Source organism: Primulina huaijiensis, chromosome 11, assembly GCF_012295235.1.
Source record: "Primulina huaijiensis isolate GDHJ02 chromosome 11, ASM1229523v2, whole genome shotgun sequence".
In the NCBI taxonomy this organism is placed as follows: domain Eukaryota; kingdom Viridiplantae; phylum Streptophyta; class Magnoliopsida; order Lamiales; family Gesneriaceae; genus Primulina; species Primulina huaijiensis.
In genome coordinates, this window is record NC_133316.1 from 18,457,014 (window position 1) to 18,472,819 (window position 15,806).

The window sequence follows — 15,806 nt, forward strand, 5'->3', positions numbered from 1 at the left end:
AATCCAATGCTCGTAGAAGGGTATTATTCACCAATTGTTTGACATACAGAGTATTTGCTTCTCATGTCCAAAATCAGGCCTTGTTTTGCAAAGTTGATTAAAAGGGATTTTGATGAAATAATCCCATCACAATACCAAAGACCTGAACTACTGAAAGAATTTGCTATGTTTGCATATTGCAAGGAACAAGGTGGGGGCGTTTAAAGAATTCAAACTGCAGCTAAACTAGCTGAATACATTGAGCTTAAGGCCTTTAAGCTACAAAACCTGCTCCATGTCTTCGCGTCACTTCCGAGCCACTTCCTTTAGGTAAGAAGGATCATTGTACCTCCAAAAATAACCTAAACTGCTGCCCATTATATTCATTAGTACCGCGGATATAGCTGAAGGTAACGCAACCATTGATGATGCAAAATGGGACGTTGCTAAAACCACTCCCAACGATGAATTCTGCATGCCAACCTGCAACAAACGAGCAGTGACTAATTTTTTAAAATATTTTAACAGATTTTTCAACCATGCAAGCGCACAAGGAGTACTGGTCAAAATCATTTGTGAACTGTAGAAACTACGCCTGAGCGGCTAATGATAAAGGTTTACTGCAAATATTTTGAACTTAAAACTCACGAAAGAGAAGCAATAGTACTTGCAAATGCTGATTCTGTCAAAAAAAAAAAAAAAGCTCTCTTGAATAGAACTAAGCATTTCAGAAATCTTACTTCTATGGAAATCGCACGCCGCTGTGGCTCCTTAAATCCACCTAAAGCAGCAGCTAAATACCTGTGAAACGCAAGAAGTTAACACTCAAGTCACTTCCTCTTAATAAGAAATGGACCTGAGATCTCAGTTACCGTACTGTACCGAGCACTGGATTCATTCAAACTAAAATAACGAAGTAAAAATTTAATGTCGGATAAGCAACAACAGAAAAGAAAAGAGTATCTTACCCCACAAAGAAACCTGCAAAATGTAGCAACAGTACTGAGAGTACCACAACTCCCAACTCACAAGAGAGTATTGCTTGAACTCGAAGCAACAATGATGCATCAGATGGTATTAATGTACCAATTAATGAAGACTTCAGACGAATGACATTTTCCGAGAAAACACTGAAAAAACAAAACAGGAATTCAGAAAGTAATTATAGAGGAGAGAAAATGAGAAAACATAGATCTAGCAACAATTGCCATTCTAATGTGACACATAGTGATTGAAACATGGTGTTTGGACTATTGTATAGTTTAAAAATATTCGAGACTAACAATTATCAATTTTGATAAACCGGCGGCAGCCATTTAGTCCTATAAATAGTATCCTCGATGTCAGACGCTTGGTTTTATAGAAACTATCCACAGAAAATGAGTTTTCACTATAAGATCGGCAAAATTCAAACCTGGAAGCAAGGAGTGAGGATGCTAAGACAGCTAGCAAAGGAGCAAAGGGAGTCCCCATTTTCACAGCTTGAGGAAATGTGCTCTGTAGCCAGGATCCTAGCAGAACAGGAGCAACCACCACCTAAACAAAAAAAAATGTTTGAAATAACATGCAAACATAAAATGAAAGGTTTATTGTGGTAATTCACCTGCAAGGTACTGATGGAGAGTTTAAAAGCATCAATTGGAACATAGGTTCCGGCAAGAATCTTTGTCAAAAGCGGTGTAAGAATTACTGCTCCAAGGGTGGTACAAACTGTCATTACTATGGACAACGGTACATCTCCTCGAGCAATTAAAGTCACCTGTAAAAATAATTCCACAAAAGAAATGGTACTTTTGTTTTCTTACTAGAGGAAAAATATAATCAGAATTTTTCAAAGGTTGAACAAAACTAACAGGTGGCAGTCCTGCATAAAAAATTAAAAGTGTGCGTAGCGTCGTAATAAAAAAAATCCCAATTATAGGAGGAAAAATCGCTAACATAGTTAAATAAACAACAGTGAAAGTTCAAGCAAACAGGACTCTGAAACATTAAAATAAATTATTGATTAGTTTCCAATGATCAGGCACCATAAATATGATTGCACTTGAGAAGAAAATTTCTCTCCGTCCTCTAAAAATGAGTGTTAAGAACATTCATATCCAGAGACGAAGAAAAATAAAAATAAATTCTATGCCGACAATAAAATATTCATTCCATGCACCTATGTCAATAGCATGTGAGTACTGTATGAGGCTGGCTCCTTATTCTTCAAATACCTCAGCAAAATTTCTTTAGACCATTTCCACAATTGGAGTCCATTCTAGGAATCCTTAATCTAGTTATTATCTTAAAAAGGTCAGTTTTATAATGGTAAAATCAATATTTAAAATATTTTTATCCACTATTAACAAACTAGAAAAATATGTGACAGAGTCATATAAATATTCTTCTGCTTTTCTCCTTAATAATATATTCATTCATTGCATAAGAACTATAAAGGATCTTACCACGTTGGAGGCTGTACCACCGGGGCAACTACCAAGTAAAATCAAACCTACTGAGAGGGAAGGCGAGAGCCCCAAAATCTTGCTAACTACAAAGCCAAAAGTGGGCATAATGGTGTATTGAGCAGCGCAACCGTAAAGTATCTGATACAAGAGATATATAGATGATATATCTCATGATATTTGATAAACCAGTAATAGCTACATGAAAAATTTGTCGAGCTAGATTCATTAGTTGTACATGGTTTAACCATGATACAGAGTTTAATTCACAAATCATTAATCAGCAACATCATAAGTATAATAGCATTTTTTTTTTGGTTCTTTATTCAGTTATATTGCTTTTTAGCTCGCGGTAAAAACAGCTTTAAAGGAATCCAAGATAACCAATTCAGAATCGAAAGGAAAAAAAAAAGAGAAACAGGGTTAATCGTGTTTAGATGGATATCTCCCATCATACTAGAAATTTGAGCAACTTTTTTTTGATTGCTTAGAAAAATATTCTAAGTCATCAATGGAGCTCGAGTTACTACAAGAAAAATACCCGTCAATTCTATAAAATTAGTCCTTAAATGCGAAATTTATATTTTAAAAAAAAACTTAAAGGTAGAATAATAATATGGATAGTATTAGAAAAACAATAACTCAAATTTCAGTAGTACTATTTCAACCTGGAAGAATATCGATCAAGCTCCACTTTAGCAACTCAAACCCAAGATCGAGTCGAGTTTTAACTAACTAATCGAGACACACTCACTAGAGGCTAGTGACAGGAAATTAGGCCAGCTCATGATCATACCTCGAACCTAAGTACAGCACTTATCATTAAATGAAACAGGGGTAGGGATTAGCTGGAGGATGTTCATTCCTTTTAAATTTTTTATATTTTTCTTCCAGTACAGTAAAGATATGATTTTGACATAATTTTTAATTCACCCTTTTAAATCGAACTGCGGGCTATAGAGACACTCATTGAAAAAGAGAGCCGGGTACATAAACTTACGGAAAATGGCCTTTGCATGAATAGGTTGACCAAATCTTTGAGCTCCAACGTAATCCCCATAGCCAGCATAATAAACCCGAGTGTTAAGCTATACGAAGTGGGAGCTCTTTCCACAAACCAAGAAAAAGCAGAAGGCTTGAAGCAAGCAACCAGCCCTCCAGCAGTCACATAAAGGGGATACAAGCTTGCTGCTGTAGCCAACCAATTTTCCCATCTGGGTTCATCCGGAACCGTAACATTCACAGGTGCTGATTCTTCAAAATCCTTACCGAAACTACATTTAACGGCAAATCTTGAACTCTCACAGTAAGGTCTTGCGGAAACTTTAATGGGTATGATGGGTTTGTACAGCGATATCCTTGAATTGGTTTGCTTCGGACAGGAAATGAACGTATGGAGACACAAAGAAGCAGCCATTGTTGATTTAGAAAAAAAAAAAACAAAAAGATAAAAAAAATCAACTCGGGAGTTGGGATTGTTTGTTTGTTTGAAGAGCTGTTGGGTGAACGAAGTGATTGCTTGTTCTCAGAGCATTTGATCATACATTTTCAGATGTTTCATCCGACTATTCATCTCGGAAATGTATATTTTAATAATAAAATCTGCAACTAAAGACCAAACAAAATTTGAGCAAAGCAGAATAAAATGGCATACGTTAAGATGTAATGGAACAATTTTTTTTAAAAATATTTAGTTCGATTGAGCATATCTATATTTGTTTAAAACCTCAGGCTATTCTAACTTCATAATAAGTTCAAGAATTAAATAAAACATACATCTTCAATAATGATTAAAAAACAAATCCAATGAAACAAGAGCCGTCAAAACGATTTCTCGGGCAGTCCAACTCAAAATCAATCACAACTCACCATTTGACGAGTCTAACCTAGACTATTTTTAGTAATATTAAAGGTGTGAAATCGGTCACAACGGAACTGATGTTACCGAAAACATCGAAATCGAACAAACCGAATTTTTTTTCGACCATACGAATTGGTCGATTTTAGCCATTAAACCCAATTAAACATAACCGATAAAATATCGACCGAAATAATCGGTATTTTTTTTATTTTTTTAAAATTCACTCAACATCTAATTTAATTAAATTAAACACTCAATTCAATAAAATTCAATAAGATAAAATAAAATAAAAAGTTGTGGAATAATTTTAATGACTTAGGACTTGTAATAATAAAATTGGACTATTATTTGACATCCAATACTTTTTTTTAGATATGTTTAAAGTCCAATACAAAAAATACAAATTATAAAAAGTATGACCCAATAATAATTACATATATAATATCAATTTAATCGATTTGACAGATTTTTTACATTCAAAATCGAAACAGATCCGATTAAACCAATTAACCAATATTTTCAAAAAGAAAATAGATTGACCGAACCGACCAAAATTCTGATCAGTTTTACCAGTTTAACAAAGAATTCACAAATCCCTAAATAATATAATGCATCTCGACTCGAGCCAAGCTTAACCTATTTTGACCGCTCTAAACATAACATAAAAAAAATTGGTCAAATCCAATAACTTTTATTATTGGCATACAAATTGATGCGATGCAAAATAACTTTTTGGCATGTTGAGTGACATCCAAGGCCAAATAAGATAACTAAAATTAGTGTATTTTAAGTAATGTTGAATTTTAGACAAAATATATACCTAACATGGTATAACTAGCAAAAAAAAAGTTTGATGTACTTATAAATGAAGTATAATAAATTATGAGCAAATTTCAAATAAATCATCAAACCCTAGATTCATTTAAACTTTGCTCTCTTGCCCGTCAAAAGTTAGTTTAAGTTCTCTACTTTTAAAATTTTACAAAATCATCATTGAGCCCCTGTTTGGTACGTGACGTTATTATGTCTATCGAGCATGTCTATATATTTATAGCACATCATGTTTTCTTATAATAAATTAAACATTTTACCTCTTTGACCAGAATGTCTTCGGGTTATATCTACTGGGTTTTGCATATTGCTCTTCACAACATAACCACATAGTCGCAACAGATGGTTCCTGATGTAGATCTCTTCAACTGTAATTAGCACAACCAAGTCTCGTTTCTTACTTCATTGTGTATAGTAAAGAAGTTTACTTTTGAAAATAATTCATGAGAGAATCAGTGAGCCTTGATTCTTTTATTCACACAATATATTATTATATAGTAACCTCTTGTAGAACAGAAGAAACATGCCTACTTATCGTAGCTTGAATCACAAAACACATAAACTAAAAATATTACAAATTTTATTTTGAAAGAAAAATAAAGAGATTGAATAATGTCTTCATCTTTTTTTTGTCCTGATACATATAAATGTCTTGGTAGATTTGAAATCCAGACTTTAAACTTATAAATTAATTTGACAGTTAAGACCAATATCACTTTTTAGTTGGTGTACCACTAGTTAGTGGTATGTCATATTGTGGTGGTTGAGTGGTCCATCATCCACTGATAAAGTGGTTGGATAACATGTTTTATTTACCTTCATAGAGGAATATTTTGCTTTTATATGATCTCCGAGAAAATCGTGACTTATGTGGTCACTTACCACTTAAACTTTTCTCCGCATTATTTTTTTGACCAGATTTGGGCCAAAATCACTTTTCGAATTCTGGAACTTTTTGGTCCTGACATTCTGGGCAGATTCCTTCTGACTATCTTTCCCCATGAGTCGCGTTGCAGAATTTCTGACGAGTTTTTTTATTCCTCGGCAGCTTGATGTTCTACATAAGATTTATTTTCTTTTAATATACATCTTTTGCAAAACTTGTAGTTTTTCATGTCATAATATTTTACATAAAAGATCAATTTACAGAATTCTGATAAAACTTAAATGAAAATTTGAATGTCCATCTTTGCGAGACAGACCCATAATCTCTTGTTCTTCGAGTAGAGATGTCATCTTCAGTAAATAAGAAATAAGAGGTGTTTCATTCTCTGAAGAGTCCTTGAACAACTTCTGGATGTTCATGTCAGGTCTCAGAAGCTTGATGAAATGAAAGGCTTCGTGTGAGCTTTTACCAACTATTTATGATACTGCACTAAAAAAATAGAGCTTCATAATGTCTCTTCTAGACAAATAATAGTTATTTGCCCAAGTTTCCCGAACAGTTTCCTGAATCCATTTTGGTAGTATTGAGATTTCTGAGAAAATGGGTGATGTAGTATTAACTGAGGTAAGAGCCCCAAATTGATGCCATTTCTTTAACTCATTGGGATAGAAATTTTGTTTCATCCATATCCTATGATTTCCTTCTATATCAACTCGGGTTGTGGTTGATTTGATACTTATTCTTGTTTTCAATTTCTCCTAGTTCTGTTGATATAACTGAAATGGAGAAAATATAAGCTCGTTAACCTTAGATTTTTCCTTGTCGTTTTGAGGTATAAGATTGATCTCTCGATATTCAATTTATACGTTGAATTTCAATGAGTTGGAACATCTCGTGCGAATTGTTTAGACCTCATACTATTGATTTTGCAAAATTTGCTTCATTGTTTCATAACTTAGTAATGCGTCGTTGCCTGTTTGATACGATAATGTCGTAATTTGAGCTTGAGAACGATCAATACCAATTTTCACATGATGATTTTTCTAGACATATCGCGTTAAGTTTCCATTATCACCTCCTTGTTGAAATATGAAAATTTTCGAACAATATTTGCATTTGGCTTGCAAATCACCTGAGAGAAGCGTCAAATTCATAGCCGTTGACATTAAATGAACAAAAATGGCTATCCTGGAACTCGGGCATGATGCTCTTTCCCTTTCCTTTAACACCCCTACAACTTGATCCAAAAATTTGTATAAATATAAAATTGAAGTAATTAAGAAACTAAATAAAAAATTGACAATAAATCAAAAAGCAAGACTTGATAGTTTGAGAATGGAGAAAGAATTAAGAATTAGATATTGAAAATTGAGAGATAATTGTGTGAAAAAATGAAGGGATGTGATGTATTTATAGAATAAAAATTTGGCCAAAAATAAAATCCACGGTCGACTAGTCGGTCCAGGTCCAAGTCCACCGTTGCACAACTAGGGATGTAAATGAACCAAACCGTTTGCGAACTATTTGGAGCTCGGCTCGATAAAAAGTTCGTTTGAGTTCGTTTATTAATCATATCAAGCCAAGATCAAGATCGATTTCGAGCTCGAAAATTTAATCAAACCAAGCTCAAGCCTAATAATGCACGAGCTCGCAAACATATTCGATAATAGGCTCGCAAATATGTTCAATAATAGGCTCGCGAGCTCGAACTTAGCTCATTTGTTAAGTTAACAAATAAAAATATTAGTACTAATGTCAATGGAAAGAATTGAACACAAAACATAGTTGAAAAAAGAAGAAGATGAATTTACACTACATACTCACAATTACATTTTTAATCTTACTTGCATATCATTATACTAAAATGTTCTTTAAAACATAATAAATTAACAGAAATATACCAACTTATTCTTTTTCCCCCAAAAGATTTACATCACCAAGTCATATACACGTTGAGTAACTTTACAAATTATTATCCTAAAATATTATATTAAATTGAATATGATGAATTTATATTGATTAAAAAATAAAATTTATTTGAAATTCAGTGAATGGAGTATTAAAGGAATGAAATTATTGCAATGTTATTTATATGGTGATATCAATATATGACAAATATTTGTTATCTGGATGCTAGATGTATTATATTGGGATGTTAAATAATATAGCGAGTTTATGTTTTTTTAGTTGTTATTTTTGTCGTTTTTGTTATTTATGAATGAATTTATATTTTTATGTCTGATTAAAATTAATTCATAGCTATATTTAATTTTTAACAAGCTCGAACTCGAACTCAATTCTATGCTTTACGAGCTCGAAAACTAGCCGAGCTCAAGTCAGGCTCGTTAAACATAATAAACGAGCTATTAATGAATCAAGCTCGAGCCTGATTTGATTAACATGATAAACGAGCTTTTAACGAGTCGAGCTCGAGCTTTTGTCGAGCTTAGATATTTCAATACTAACCGAGCTCAAGCATCAAACAATCTTCAACGAGCCAAGCTCAAGCTTGATACTATTTGGTTTGGTTTGGATCGTTTACATCCCTATGCACAATGACAATGTCATTGTGTCATTGTGTCATTGATCATCAACAACCACAAAATCATGGCCGTCCATTTCAAATTCAATAATAATAATAAAAATGATTAAATGGTCAACCCAACGGTTCAGATCTGTCGGATCGATCAACGACCACTTGATCTTGACCGTTGATCTCCAACGTCCACATGATCGGTTGATTGTGGCCATACATTTTTTTAAAAATTAAAAATATTATAAATAATCGACCTGTGGACCTGTTAACAAGCCTTCATGTTTTTAACCATCGATCAGGCGGGCCTATGAGTTTTTAACCCTAACATCGTAACCAGGTCGGATACGATCACAGTTCAGAGTCAAAGCCAATGACTCGGTTAATCGACCCAGTGACAATTGGCCGTGTCTGGTTGTCCCAAACCGTCGCCTTGGTCTCACATTTTTTAATGGAGTGGAAATAGCAAAAACAGTGGGTTCCACATAAGGTTCGGAAAATATAAGAACCGCAACGCTTCGGTTTAATGTGCAAACGAAAATATTAAAAGTTGATTCAGATTTTGATTTTGATTTTGCATTCGGAGACGCTAACGACAACGTATAAATATTTGAAACAGGTAATCCATACACCTACGTACATCTCACTCCTTTGCCAATATCATCTCTCTTGAGGCGTTCTGTTCAATTTTTTTTTTTTTACGTTATTTTTTGTATGAGTTGCCTTCGGCTATCTTAATTTTCTTCTTCTTTGGAATTTTTTCTTTGCCTTTTGTGTATTTTCTTTCTTCAATTTTCGATTTTGTCGTAATGATGGCAGGAATTTCAGGGGCTTCTGATTTGTGGGTTTTAGGGTTTGTTCGCATGGTTTTCTGGGATCTTCGGGGTTGTAAAATTGGAACTTTTGTCCATGTTTGCTTTACTGTTGGGTTGCATTGTTGTTTGGAGCATAAATTTTGAATTGTTGGAGATGTTCTGATGATTGTATGTGGATGAGTAAATTATAGGGCTTAACGTCTTATGAATCGACATTGACTTGAATTTTACTCATTCGGGAACAAATAGCTCCTCTGAAGTAGATAAAGATTAACAATTGGGAGTTTTTTTTTATCATTGTTAATTTCCTATGCTAGTGAAAATAAAAAGCCCGTGTCAAAGAGTTATTCAATGATTTTAGTTTATGCACATATTTCAGCTTTAAAAGTGTGAATAATATGGAAGAATTTTTTTTATCATTTGAAGTTGCATAAATTGTAGAGATAAGAAAGGTTCAGCTCTGTAGCCATTTTGATGTCAAGTTAATGATTTTGTTATGAGTTCAATGGACCTTCTTCGGGGTCAGTTATATCTGACTATAAAAAGAAACGTTTTGGTATTGGATGGTAAATTGCAATCTCCAAAAGTAAGGATGTAATACCTGTAATGCCTTCTGACTAATCATTGCATATTAATATCGTGGTGGATATAACGAGTTGTTGTGTAGAAATATGCTAATGTTCATTATTTTTCACAATGAAGAACCGTACTATGATGATTTGTAGGTTGAAATTTCTACTAATTTGTTCTTGGGTCACCATTGAGGATCTTGACTTCTGAAAGACCAGCATTAATAAGACTAAATGAAGCGGAGGCGTGGAAGTAAGAAAGGAAAAGCTAAAAAACCAAAGTTAAGCGCAAATGCCGCAAATGATGTAGTTTCTAATGTTGCCAGTTTGAATACAGAAGACAACTCTCCTTTGGATGATTCTGACAATGTGATTGACTCTGGAACGGATGCTGAGACGAAACCATCTCCACCAGAAGGTGGTCAAGCCGAAGTACTTTCTAATGCTCATTCTGTAGGACGATCAGTTAATAATACATCTGTGAAAGCTGTTTATACACGGGTAAAAGTGAAGATCAAAACTTCAAAAAATTTAGAATCTCATCATACTTCCTCAGATGCTCCAACACTTAGCGACACTGAAAAGAGTAGCCAACAATTTGGTTCTGAAAAGCAGCTAGTTCCCAATGACAGAATGGAAGACAGTTCAAACTCTTTGTCTGAGGCTAAGGAAGGCGGATCTGGAAATATATCTAAAAAGTCTATGGGTATAAAGATTAAATCGTCGAAGGGATTTGCCTGTTCAAGTATGAGCCCGTGTAGCAATACTGAAACTGTCAAGGGAGATAGGATGGAAAGGAAGGATGTGGAATTACTCCATCAGGATTCAAAAAACAATGAGCAAGAGCTGAAAGCTGCTTTGGAAGTAATACTGCTTTTACTCGAAGTTTAATTATGATTTTCTATGCGAAGATACAATAAATGTTCCTTTATTTCCTGTGGCACCTCAACACTTGTTCTTCTCACAGGTAATAAGAAAGATCATGAAAATGGATGCAGCCGAACCCTTCAATGTTCCAGTTAATCCTGTTGCTCTTGGAATACCAGTAAGCATGATTTGTTTGTTGCATTTTTCTTGATGCAAAATGAGCGAAGCTTCCTATACCTTTTTTTATGGTTCTTAAATTTTTGTTTAGGAAATATATTGTGAAGGGGGAAAATGGGAGTGAAGGAGGAGGGGGTGAGGTTTTAATTGTTGGATTTCTTTAATTTGTGGGATGTTGAAAATATTAATACCTTTTGCCCTTGATTTGTCACTTATTACAGTTCTGCTTTGCTGTTTTCAAATAAATCTTAACAAATAAAAATTCAAGTTGCTCAACTAACACAGCATCAGCGTCTGAAAGACAGAAGCCATATTTTTCTTATACCTTCAGTTTTGATATTTCCATTTCAATCGCGATGATTTATGCTGCTTGTCATTGTAAAATTTCTGTGAATGGGTAAGCTGAACTCTTGACATCAATGGGTTTCAGGAATTGGTCAGTTTTTTAAAATAAGTTTCATCTGCAATGAAACAGGACTATTTCGATGTCATTGATACACCTATGGATTTTGGTACGATATGTAGTAACCTTGAAAAGGGTGTTAAATACAAGAATTCAGAGGATGTTTTCAGGGATGTACAGTACATATGGGATAATTGCTACAAGTATAATAATAAAGGCGATTATATTGTTGAACTCATGAAGCGGGTGAGGAAAAACTTCGCAAAGTATTGGATCACTGTTGGTTTATTCAATGACGATCAGCCTCAGGAAACTCATGGTATTGTTTTTTTTTTTGTTTTTTTTATTTTAATCTCTGTGCTTCAGATTCGAGTGATTTGATTTCCTCGTATATTTTTTTCGCTGTTAGTTGGAAATACTATATTCTTTTTTCTTACTAGAAAGAGGGAGAGAATGTGCATTTAGCTGTCTATAAGGTAATTTTCATAAAAAGATTCTAATTCAGTTAAATTACTTATAGATTATGTGCCCGTCTATATGTTAATTGAGAGAACAAAATGGTGAAAATTGAAAATAATCCAATTGAAAATTACAGCCTTCTCAGTTTCTGGATTATATTTCTGAAATCATCTCTACTTTTCCTTATCTGTTTATCTTGAATTTTATGTGCACTTTTTATTCTCGTTTCTTTAATATTTTGTATAAACTTTTCCTTGCCAAATCCATGATTTTCAACCCATCAAAACAGTTTTAACATTTTTTCATGATCAAATCCTGAAAAAATTTCAATGATCCATAATCAACGTCGTTTTTCACAATTTTCCAAATTTAAATCACTTTCTTCAAGTGATCTCTGATTGTTGCTTTAGTTTTTGGTCGGTGAACTGAGATTAGTAGCTTTAATCTTGTCTTGCCCGTTGTGAAAATATCTGGAGTACTAGGACTTCTCCATTGTCATTCCTGTGCTGTAGTCATGTGATTTCCTTTTAAATTTCTCAGATACTTGTTTCTTGTTTCTTCAGTAAGTTTTTTCAACAATTCACTCAGTTCTGTTTACTGGAGTTAGCAAGTTGTTAGCTATCAGGTTTTTCTTATCCATCAGGTGTTGATAGCACACCAGTTACAGAAACTACTCTTTCAAGTCAAGGAAATACACCAATGGAAAGTGGTGCTTTCAGCCTTTCGGGTAAAAAGTTTCATGGGTATGATTCTGCTGTTACCATGCATCATTTGTTCTACATTTGATTTTATTAATACTGTATCTCATATTGATTTTCTTCATTATAAACAAGATATCATTTAATAAAATAGAGAAAATCGGAAAGTAGCACATAGGGCCAAAGGAGTGCAAATTCTTACATTTCCCTCTGGAAGATAAACTTTAATAAATCTTTTTAATCGGAATTTTGTAGCTTACTTAGTTCTCATAGATTTTGGTTCTGTGAGAAGAAAACTCTTAGTAGAACATTTTCCTTTATTTGGTGATAAATGAAAAATGAAGGAAATGTATGATACAAATATGCTTTGCAGCATACACTGTTAATTATATACCTTCACTCATATTTGATCTCATTAAATCTATTAAATTCAAATTGGTATGAAGTTTGAGATTTGTTTTGCTTGAAATTAAGATGCACTCAAAGTTCGAGTCATTACAGAAGATAGCAGATTTTCTTTTCCTCATCTATTATCCTCAGTCCCTCACCTTCAATCTCTAATAATTCCAAAATAAAAAATCTACCGATGAAAAATTCATTGCGTCTGATAGTTCTCTTGCCTACCTTTTGACGCAGTTCTAATATGCGTTGTAAGATATTTTAGGCCTTGGATTGTCTAGGAAAATTTAAGGTTGAAATGATAGAACATTGATGTGCTGTATCAATCGATAATTTTTATTGGAAGGTGAATTATTTATGTGGACCTTGTTTAGATATTTCTAAAATGATTTCCTTTCTTGTTTATTTATTTTATTTCCTTTTCTATAAACTCGGTTGCTTTCTGACGAATAAAGAAAGTTACTACTGAATTTATTGCATCATGGTGGTATTACCTAGGCCGATCTCTCGTGGAACCAATTTTCTTGTAGCATAACTTGGTTCTATTTTTATCGAGAGATGCTTTATTTTTTTGCAAAAAAATTTGATATCCTTTCATTACAAACTATTTACATGAATACATGCAGTTACCAGAAAAATAACATCAGGATCTTGAACTTCTTGACCCATTCTGCGATATATGTATCTTCTGTTCTGCAGACTTAAGAAGCATAAGGAAGGCTGCCAATGCGCTATATGTGTAATGATGCGACGCAGGCAAGAGAGAGAGGAGATTGTTCGAATGATGGGTGGAACTGACGACAGTGATGACTCTGTGGGTGAAGACATGAAGCCTGAGGTAATTCCCTGTTCAATTTGGCTATATTTGTTGCTTTATCAGATAACAATCTTAAAATTGATAAAAATCCTTAAAGATTAGGTAAATTCAGACACGCTGAAGTTTAACATAATTACAGAGACTATCCATGATGATGCCACCGCCTTTTCTTAACGGCTCTAACAATAAATGAGAAAGCATTGGACAACAAGAAAACATTGATGTGGATTTTGTAATTTTCGAACAGAGAATGATAGTTTTTGTAATTATGTCCTAACTTAAGGGATGCATTTTACCCTAAAGATTGAGCGACATGAGTTCTGTGGCTTGGGATTTTTGGCTACCAAATCTCAAGTAACTATAGCATCAATCCATACTTTTTGTTAAGATATTTTTCTTCTCATGACTTGTGAATACACGTGCATGGACACAAAACAGCATGTGTGCATGATAAAGAAGCAAAAACCGATGACTGACTGTTAAAAAGGCGTTATATTTTGGGATGGAAAAGATTGAAGAATGGAACTCGAGGGTTGAAATTTTAGATAAAAAATTGTTTCGAATGACAAAGGTTTTTCCATGTTTTTGGTATATATTTTCTGTTTCTTTCAGATGCTGATAAGGAATTTTGAGTATTGTTTTTCTTTGGGAGATGAAGGCCGGAAAATTGTCATTTTGAGCTTTAATTTGTGCTTTTTGTATGCGGGTGAGGCTGTGGTCTGCTTTTTAAGAGTCGGTGGTATATTTTCCATTAAAATGTTTGTTTCATTTTGAAAATGAAGAGCTGGAGAGAGTTTCAAACGCTGTATATGTTTCATCAAGAAGTTTGCATGTTGAGAATGAGAATGAGAATGAGAATGAGGAGAGCAAGAGAGAATGTGTGTGTGTGTCTTTTCCTTTTCCTTTTCCTTTTCCTTTTCTGATAGAATTATTTTCAAGTTTCTCAAGGGGGCTTCTTGTGAACAGAGTCCCTTTGGCATGTATGCCTCGTCAAATATAGAGAACCACTCAGACGCAGAAAGGAAAGGACAAGATATGAAGTTGGGACATATCAGAAATTTGTATAGCCAGGCAAAGGAGAATGATGTTACAATTACAGGAAAAGGGGAGGGTTCCGAAGATTTGGGTCATAGATCAGGAGATGAAAATAGTAGACAATGTCATACACCACATTTAGCCTCAGGCGGCAGCATATCAAGTGAAACTAAGAAAGAAATGAGTGTGCACAACGAGGATGGAAATGCCGCACTTGATCAACAGAAGCCGAAGGTAGTTAACTATATCAATAACAAAAACTAGTTGCTGGCATTCTTTTCCATTTGCAGTTGAAAAGTTATTGACATGGTTCTTATTCCTTGACTACCTACAGGATTTTCTAGATAAGAAACAAAGAGCTAAAATGTTGGAGAATCTTCGTTATCTCGAGAATCCAATGCTTTTACAGTTATGTGGAACGTTGTTTGCAGAAAATTCTGAGTCTTTTTGGAACGGCCCTCATTCGTTGGTTGGTCGCCCCCGGAGGAGAACTTCCTTTCATTCCGCCATTTCAAAATTTATGGAATAGAATCTTGCGGGCTTCTACAGGTATACAACAATGTCTCTCTCATTAGTGGAACTGATTGATTTTTTCCATCAACAGCTGGAACATAGGCTTTGAGTTCAAGTGTTTGAAGAACTAAACAATTGTAAGATTCAAGTAAACTTGCTATATAAATAGTGTTACTTTTCTGTTTTTCTAGCTCTAAAATTTTGATCACAAAATCCTCTTTAACAGAAAATTGGAAGGCGAAATTCGAGTCACAATTTTTGTAATATATTTATTCTAATACGAGTAATATCGTTTCTTTCACCAGACTATGTCGAAAAACTTGAGAGTCAAATTTGATCCAAGTTCTTCATTGCTAATGTATCTTTAGTCTGAAGTTATAAATTATGTTCTGGTCTGTCCTTCATTGGTTACACAGTATATTTCCGGTTGTAAAAAACCTTTTGATAGTCAAAATTAACGATGATTAAAAACTACACAATCCAATCATTTTTTTATTACCACAATCAATTCATTTTA

General features: G+C 33.9%; 2 protein-coding genes across 4 annotated transcripts; one reads left to right on the forward strand and one right to left on the reverse strand.

Moving 5' to 3' along the window:
• Window positions 1-18: 18 nt before the first annotated feature.
• On the reverse strand, window positions 19-4,027 carry LOC140987188 (sodium/pyruvate cotransporter BASS2, chloroplastic-like). Its single transcript, XM_073455599.1, has 7 exons — window positions 3,427-4,027; window positions 2,427-2,567; window positions 1,583-1,738; window positions 1,394-1,515; window positions 948-1,109; window positions 720-780; window positions 19-462 (listed from the first exon to the last, which is right to left on the reverse strand). The coding sequence occupies exons 1-7, from the start codon at window positions 3,841-3,843 to the stop codon at window positions 286-288; spliced, it is 1,236 nt and encodes a 411-aa protein (XP_073311700.1). The 5' UTR covers window positions 3,844-4,027; the 3' UTR covers window positions 19-285.
• A 5,027-nt stretch (window positions 4,028-9,054) lies between these two features.
• LOC140987997 (uncharacterized) lies at window positions 9,055-15,479 on the forward strand. 3 transcript variants are annotated; one of them, XM_073456824.1, is made up of 8 exons: window positions 9,055-9,156; window positions 10,078-10,785; window positions 10,889-10,966; window positions 11,441-11,687; window positions 12,471-12,570; window positions 13,624-13,762; window positions 14,690-15,010; window positions 15,111-15,479. In XM_073456824.1, exons 2-8 carry the CDS (start codon window positions 10,156-10,158, stop codon window positions 15,303-15,305), a joined length of 1,710 nt encoding a protein of 569 aa, XP_073312925.1. In that variant the 5' UTR covers window positions 9,055-9,156; window positions 10,078-10,155; the 3' UTR covers window positions 15,306-15,479. The 3 variants fall into 3 exon arrangements, with proteins under 3 accessions (XP_073312925.1, XP_073312924.1, XP_073312926.1); XM_073456823.1 differs by lacking the exon at window positions 9,055-9,156 and having other exon boundaries at window positions 9,169-10,785; XM_073456825.1 differs by lacking the exon at window positions 9,055-9,156 and having other exon boundaries at window positions 9,170-10,785; window positions 14,708-15,010.
• Window positions 15,480-15,806: the final 327 nt, after the last annotated feature.

Bases quoted from the DNA above. Each gene is read 5' to 3' on its own strand.
- LOC140987188 (XM_073455599.1), bottom strand. From the start codon at position 3,843: ATGGCTGCTTCTTTGTGTCTCCATACGTTCATTTCCTGTCCGAAGCAA. The intron at 2,568-3,426 runs GTAAGTTTATGT...CTCTTGTATCAG, and splicing joins TCATGCAAAGGCCATTTTCC to ATACTTTACGGTTGCGCTGC. The intron at 781-947 runs GTAAGATACTCT...TGCGTTTCACAG, and splicing joins TTTGCAGGTTTCTTTGTGGG to GTATTTAGCTGCTGCTTTAG.
- LOC140987997 (XM_073456824.1), top strand. From the start codon at position 10,156: ATGAAGCGGAGGCGTGGAAGTAAGAAAGGAAAAGCTAAAAAACCAAAG. The intron at 12,571-13,623 runs GTATGATTCTGC...TCTGTTCTGCAG, and splicing joins TCGGGTAAAAAGTTTCATGG to ACTTAAGAAGCATAAGGAAG. The intron at 13,763-14,689 runs GTAATTCCCTGT...AAGTTTCTCAAG, and splicing joins GTGAAGACATGAAGCCTGAG to GGGGCTTCTTGTGAACAGAG.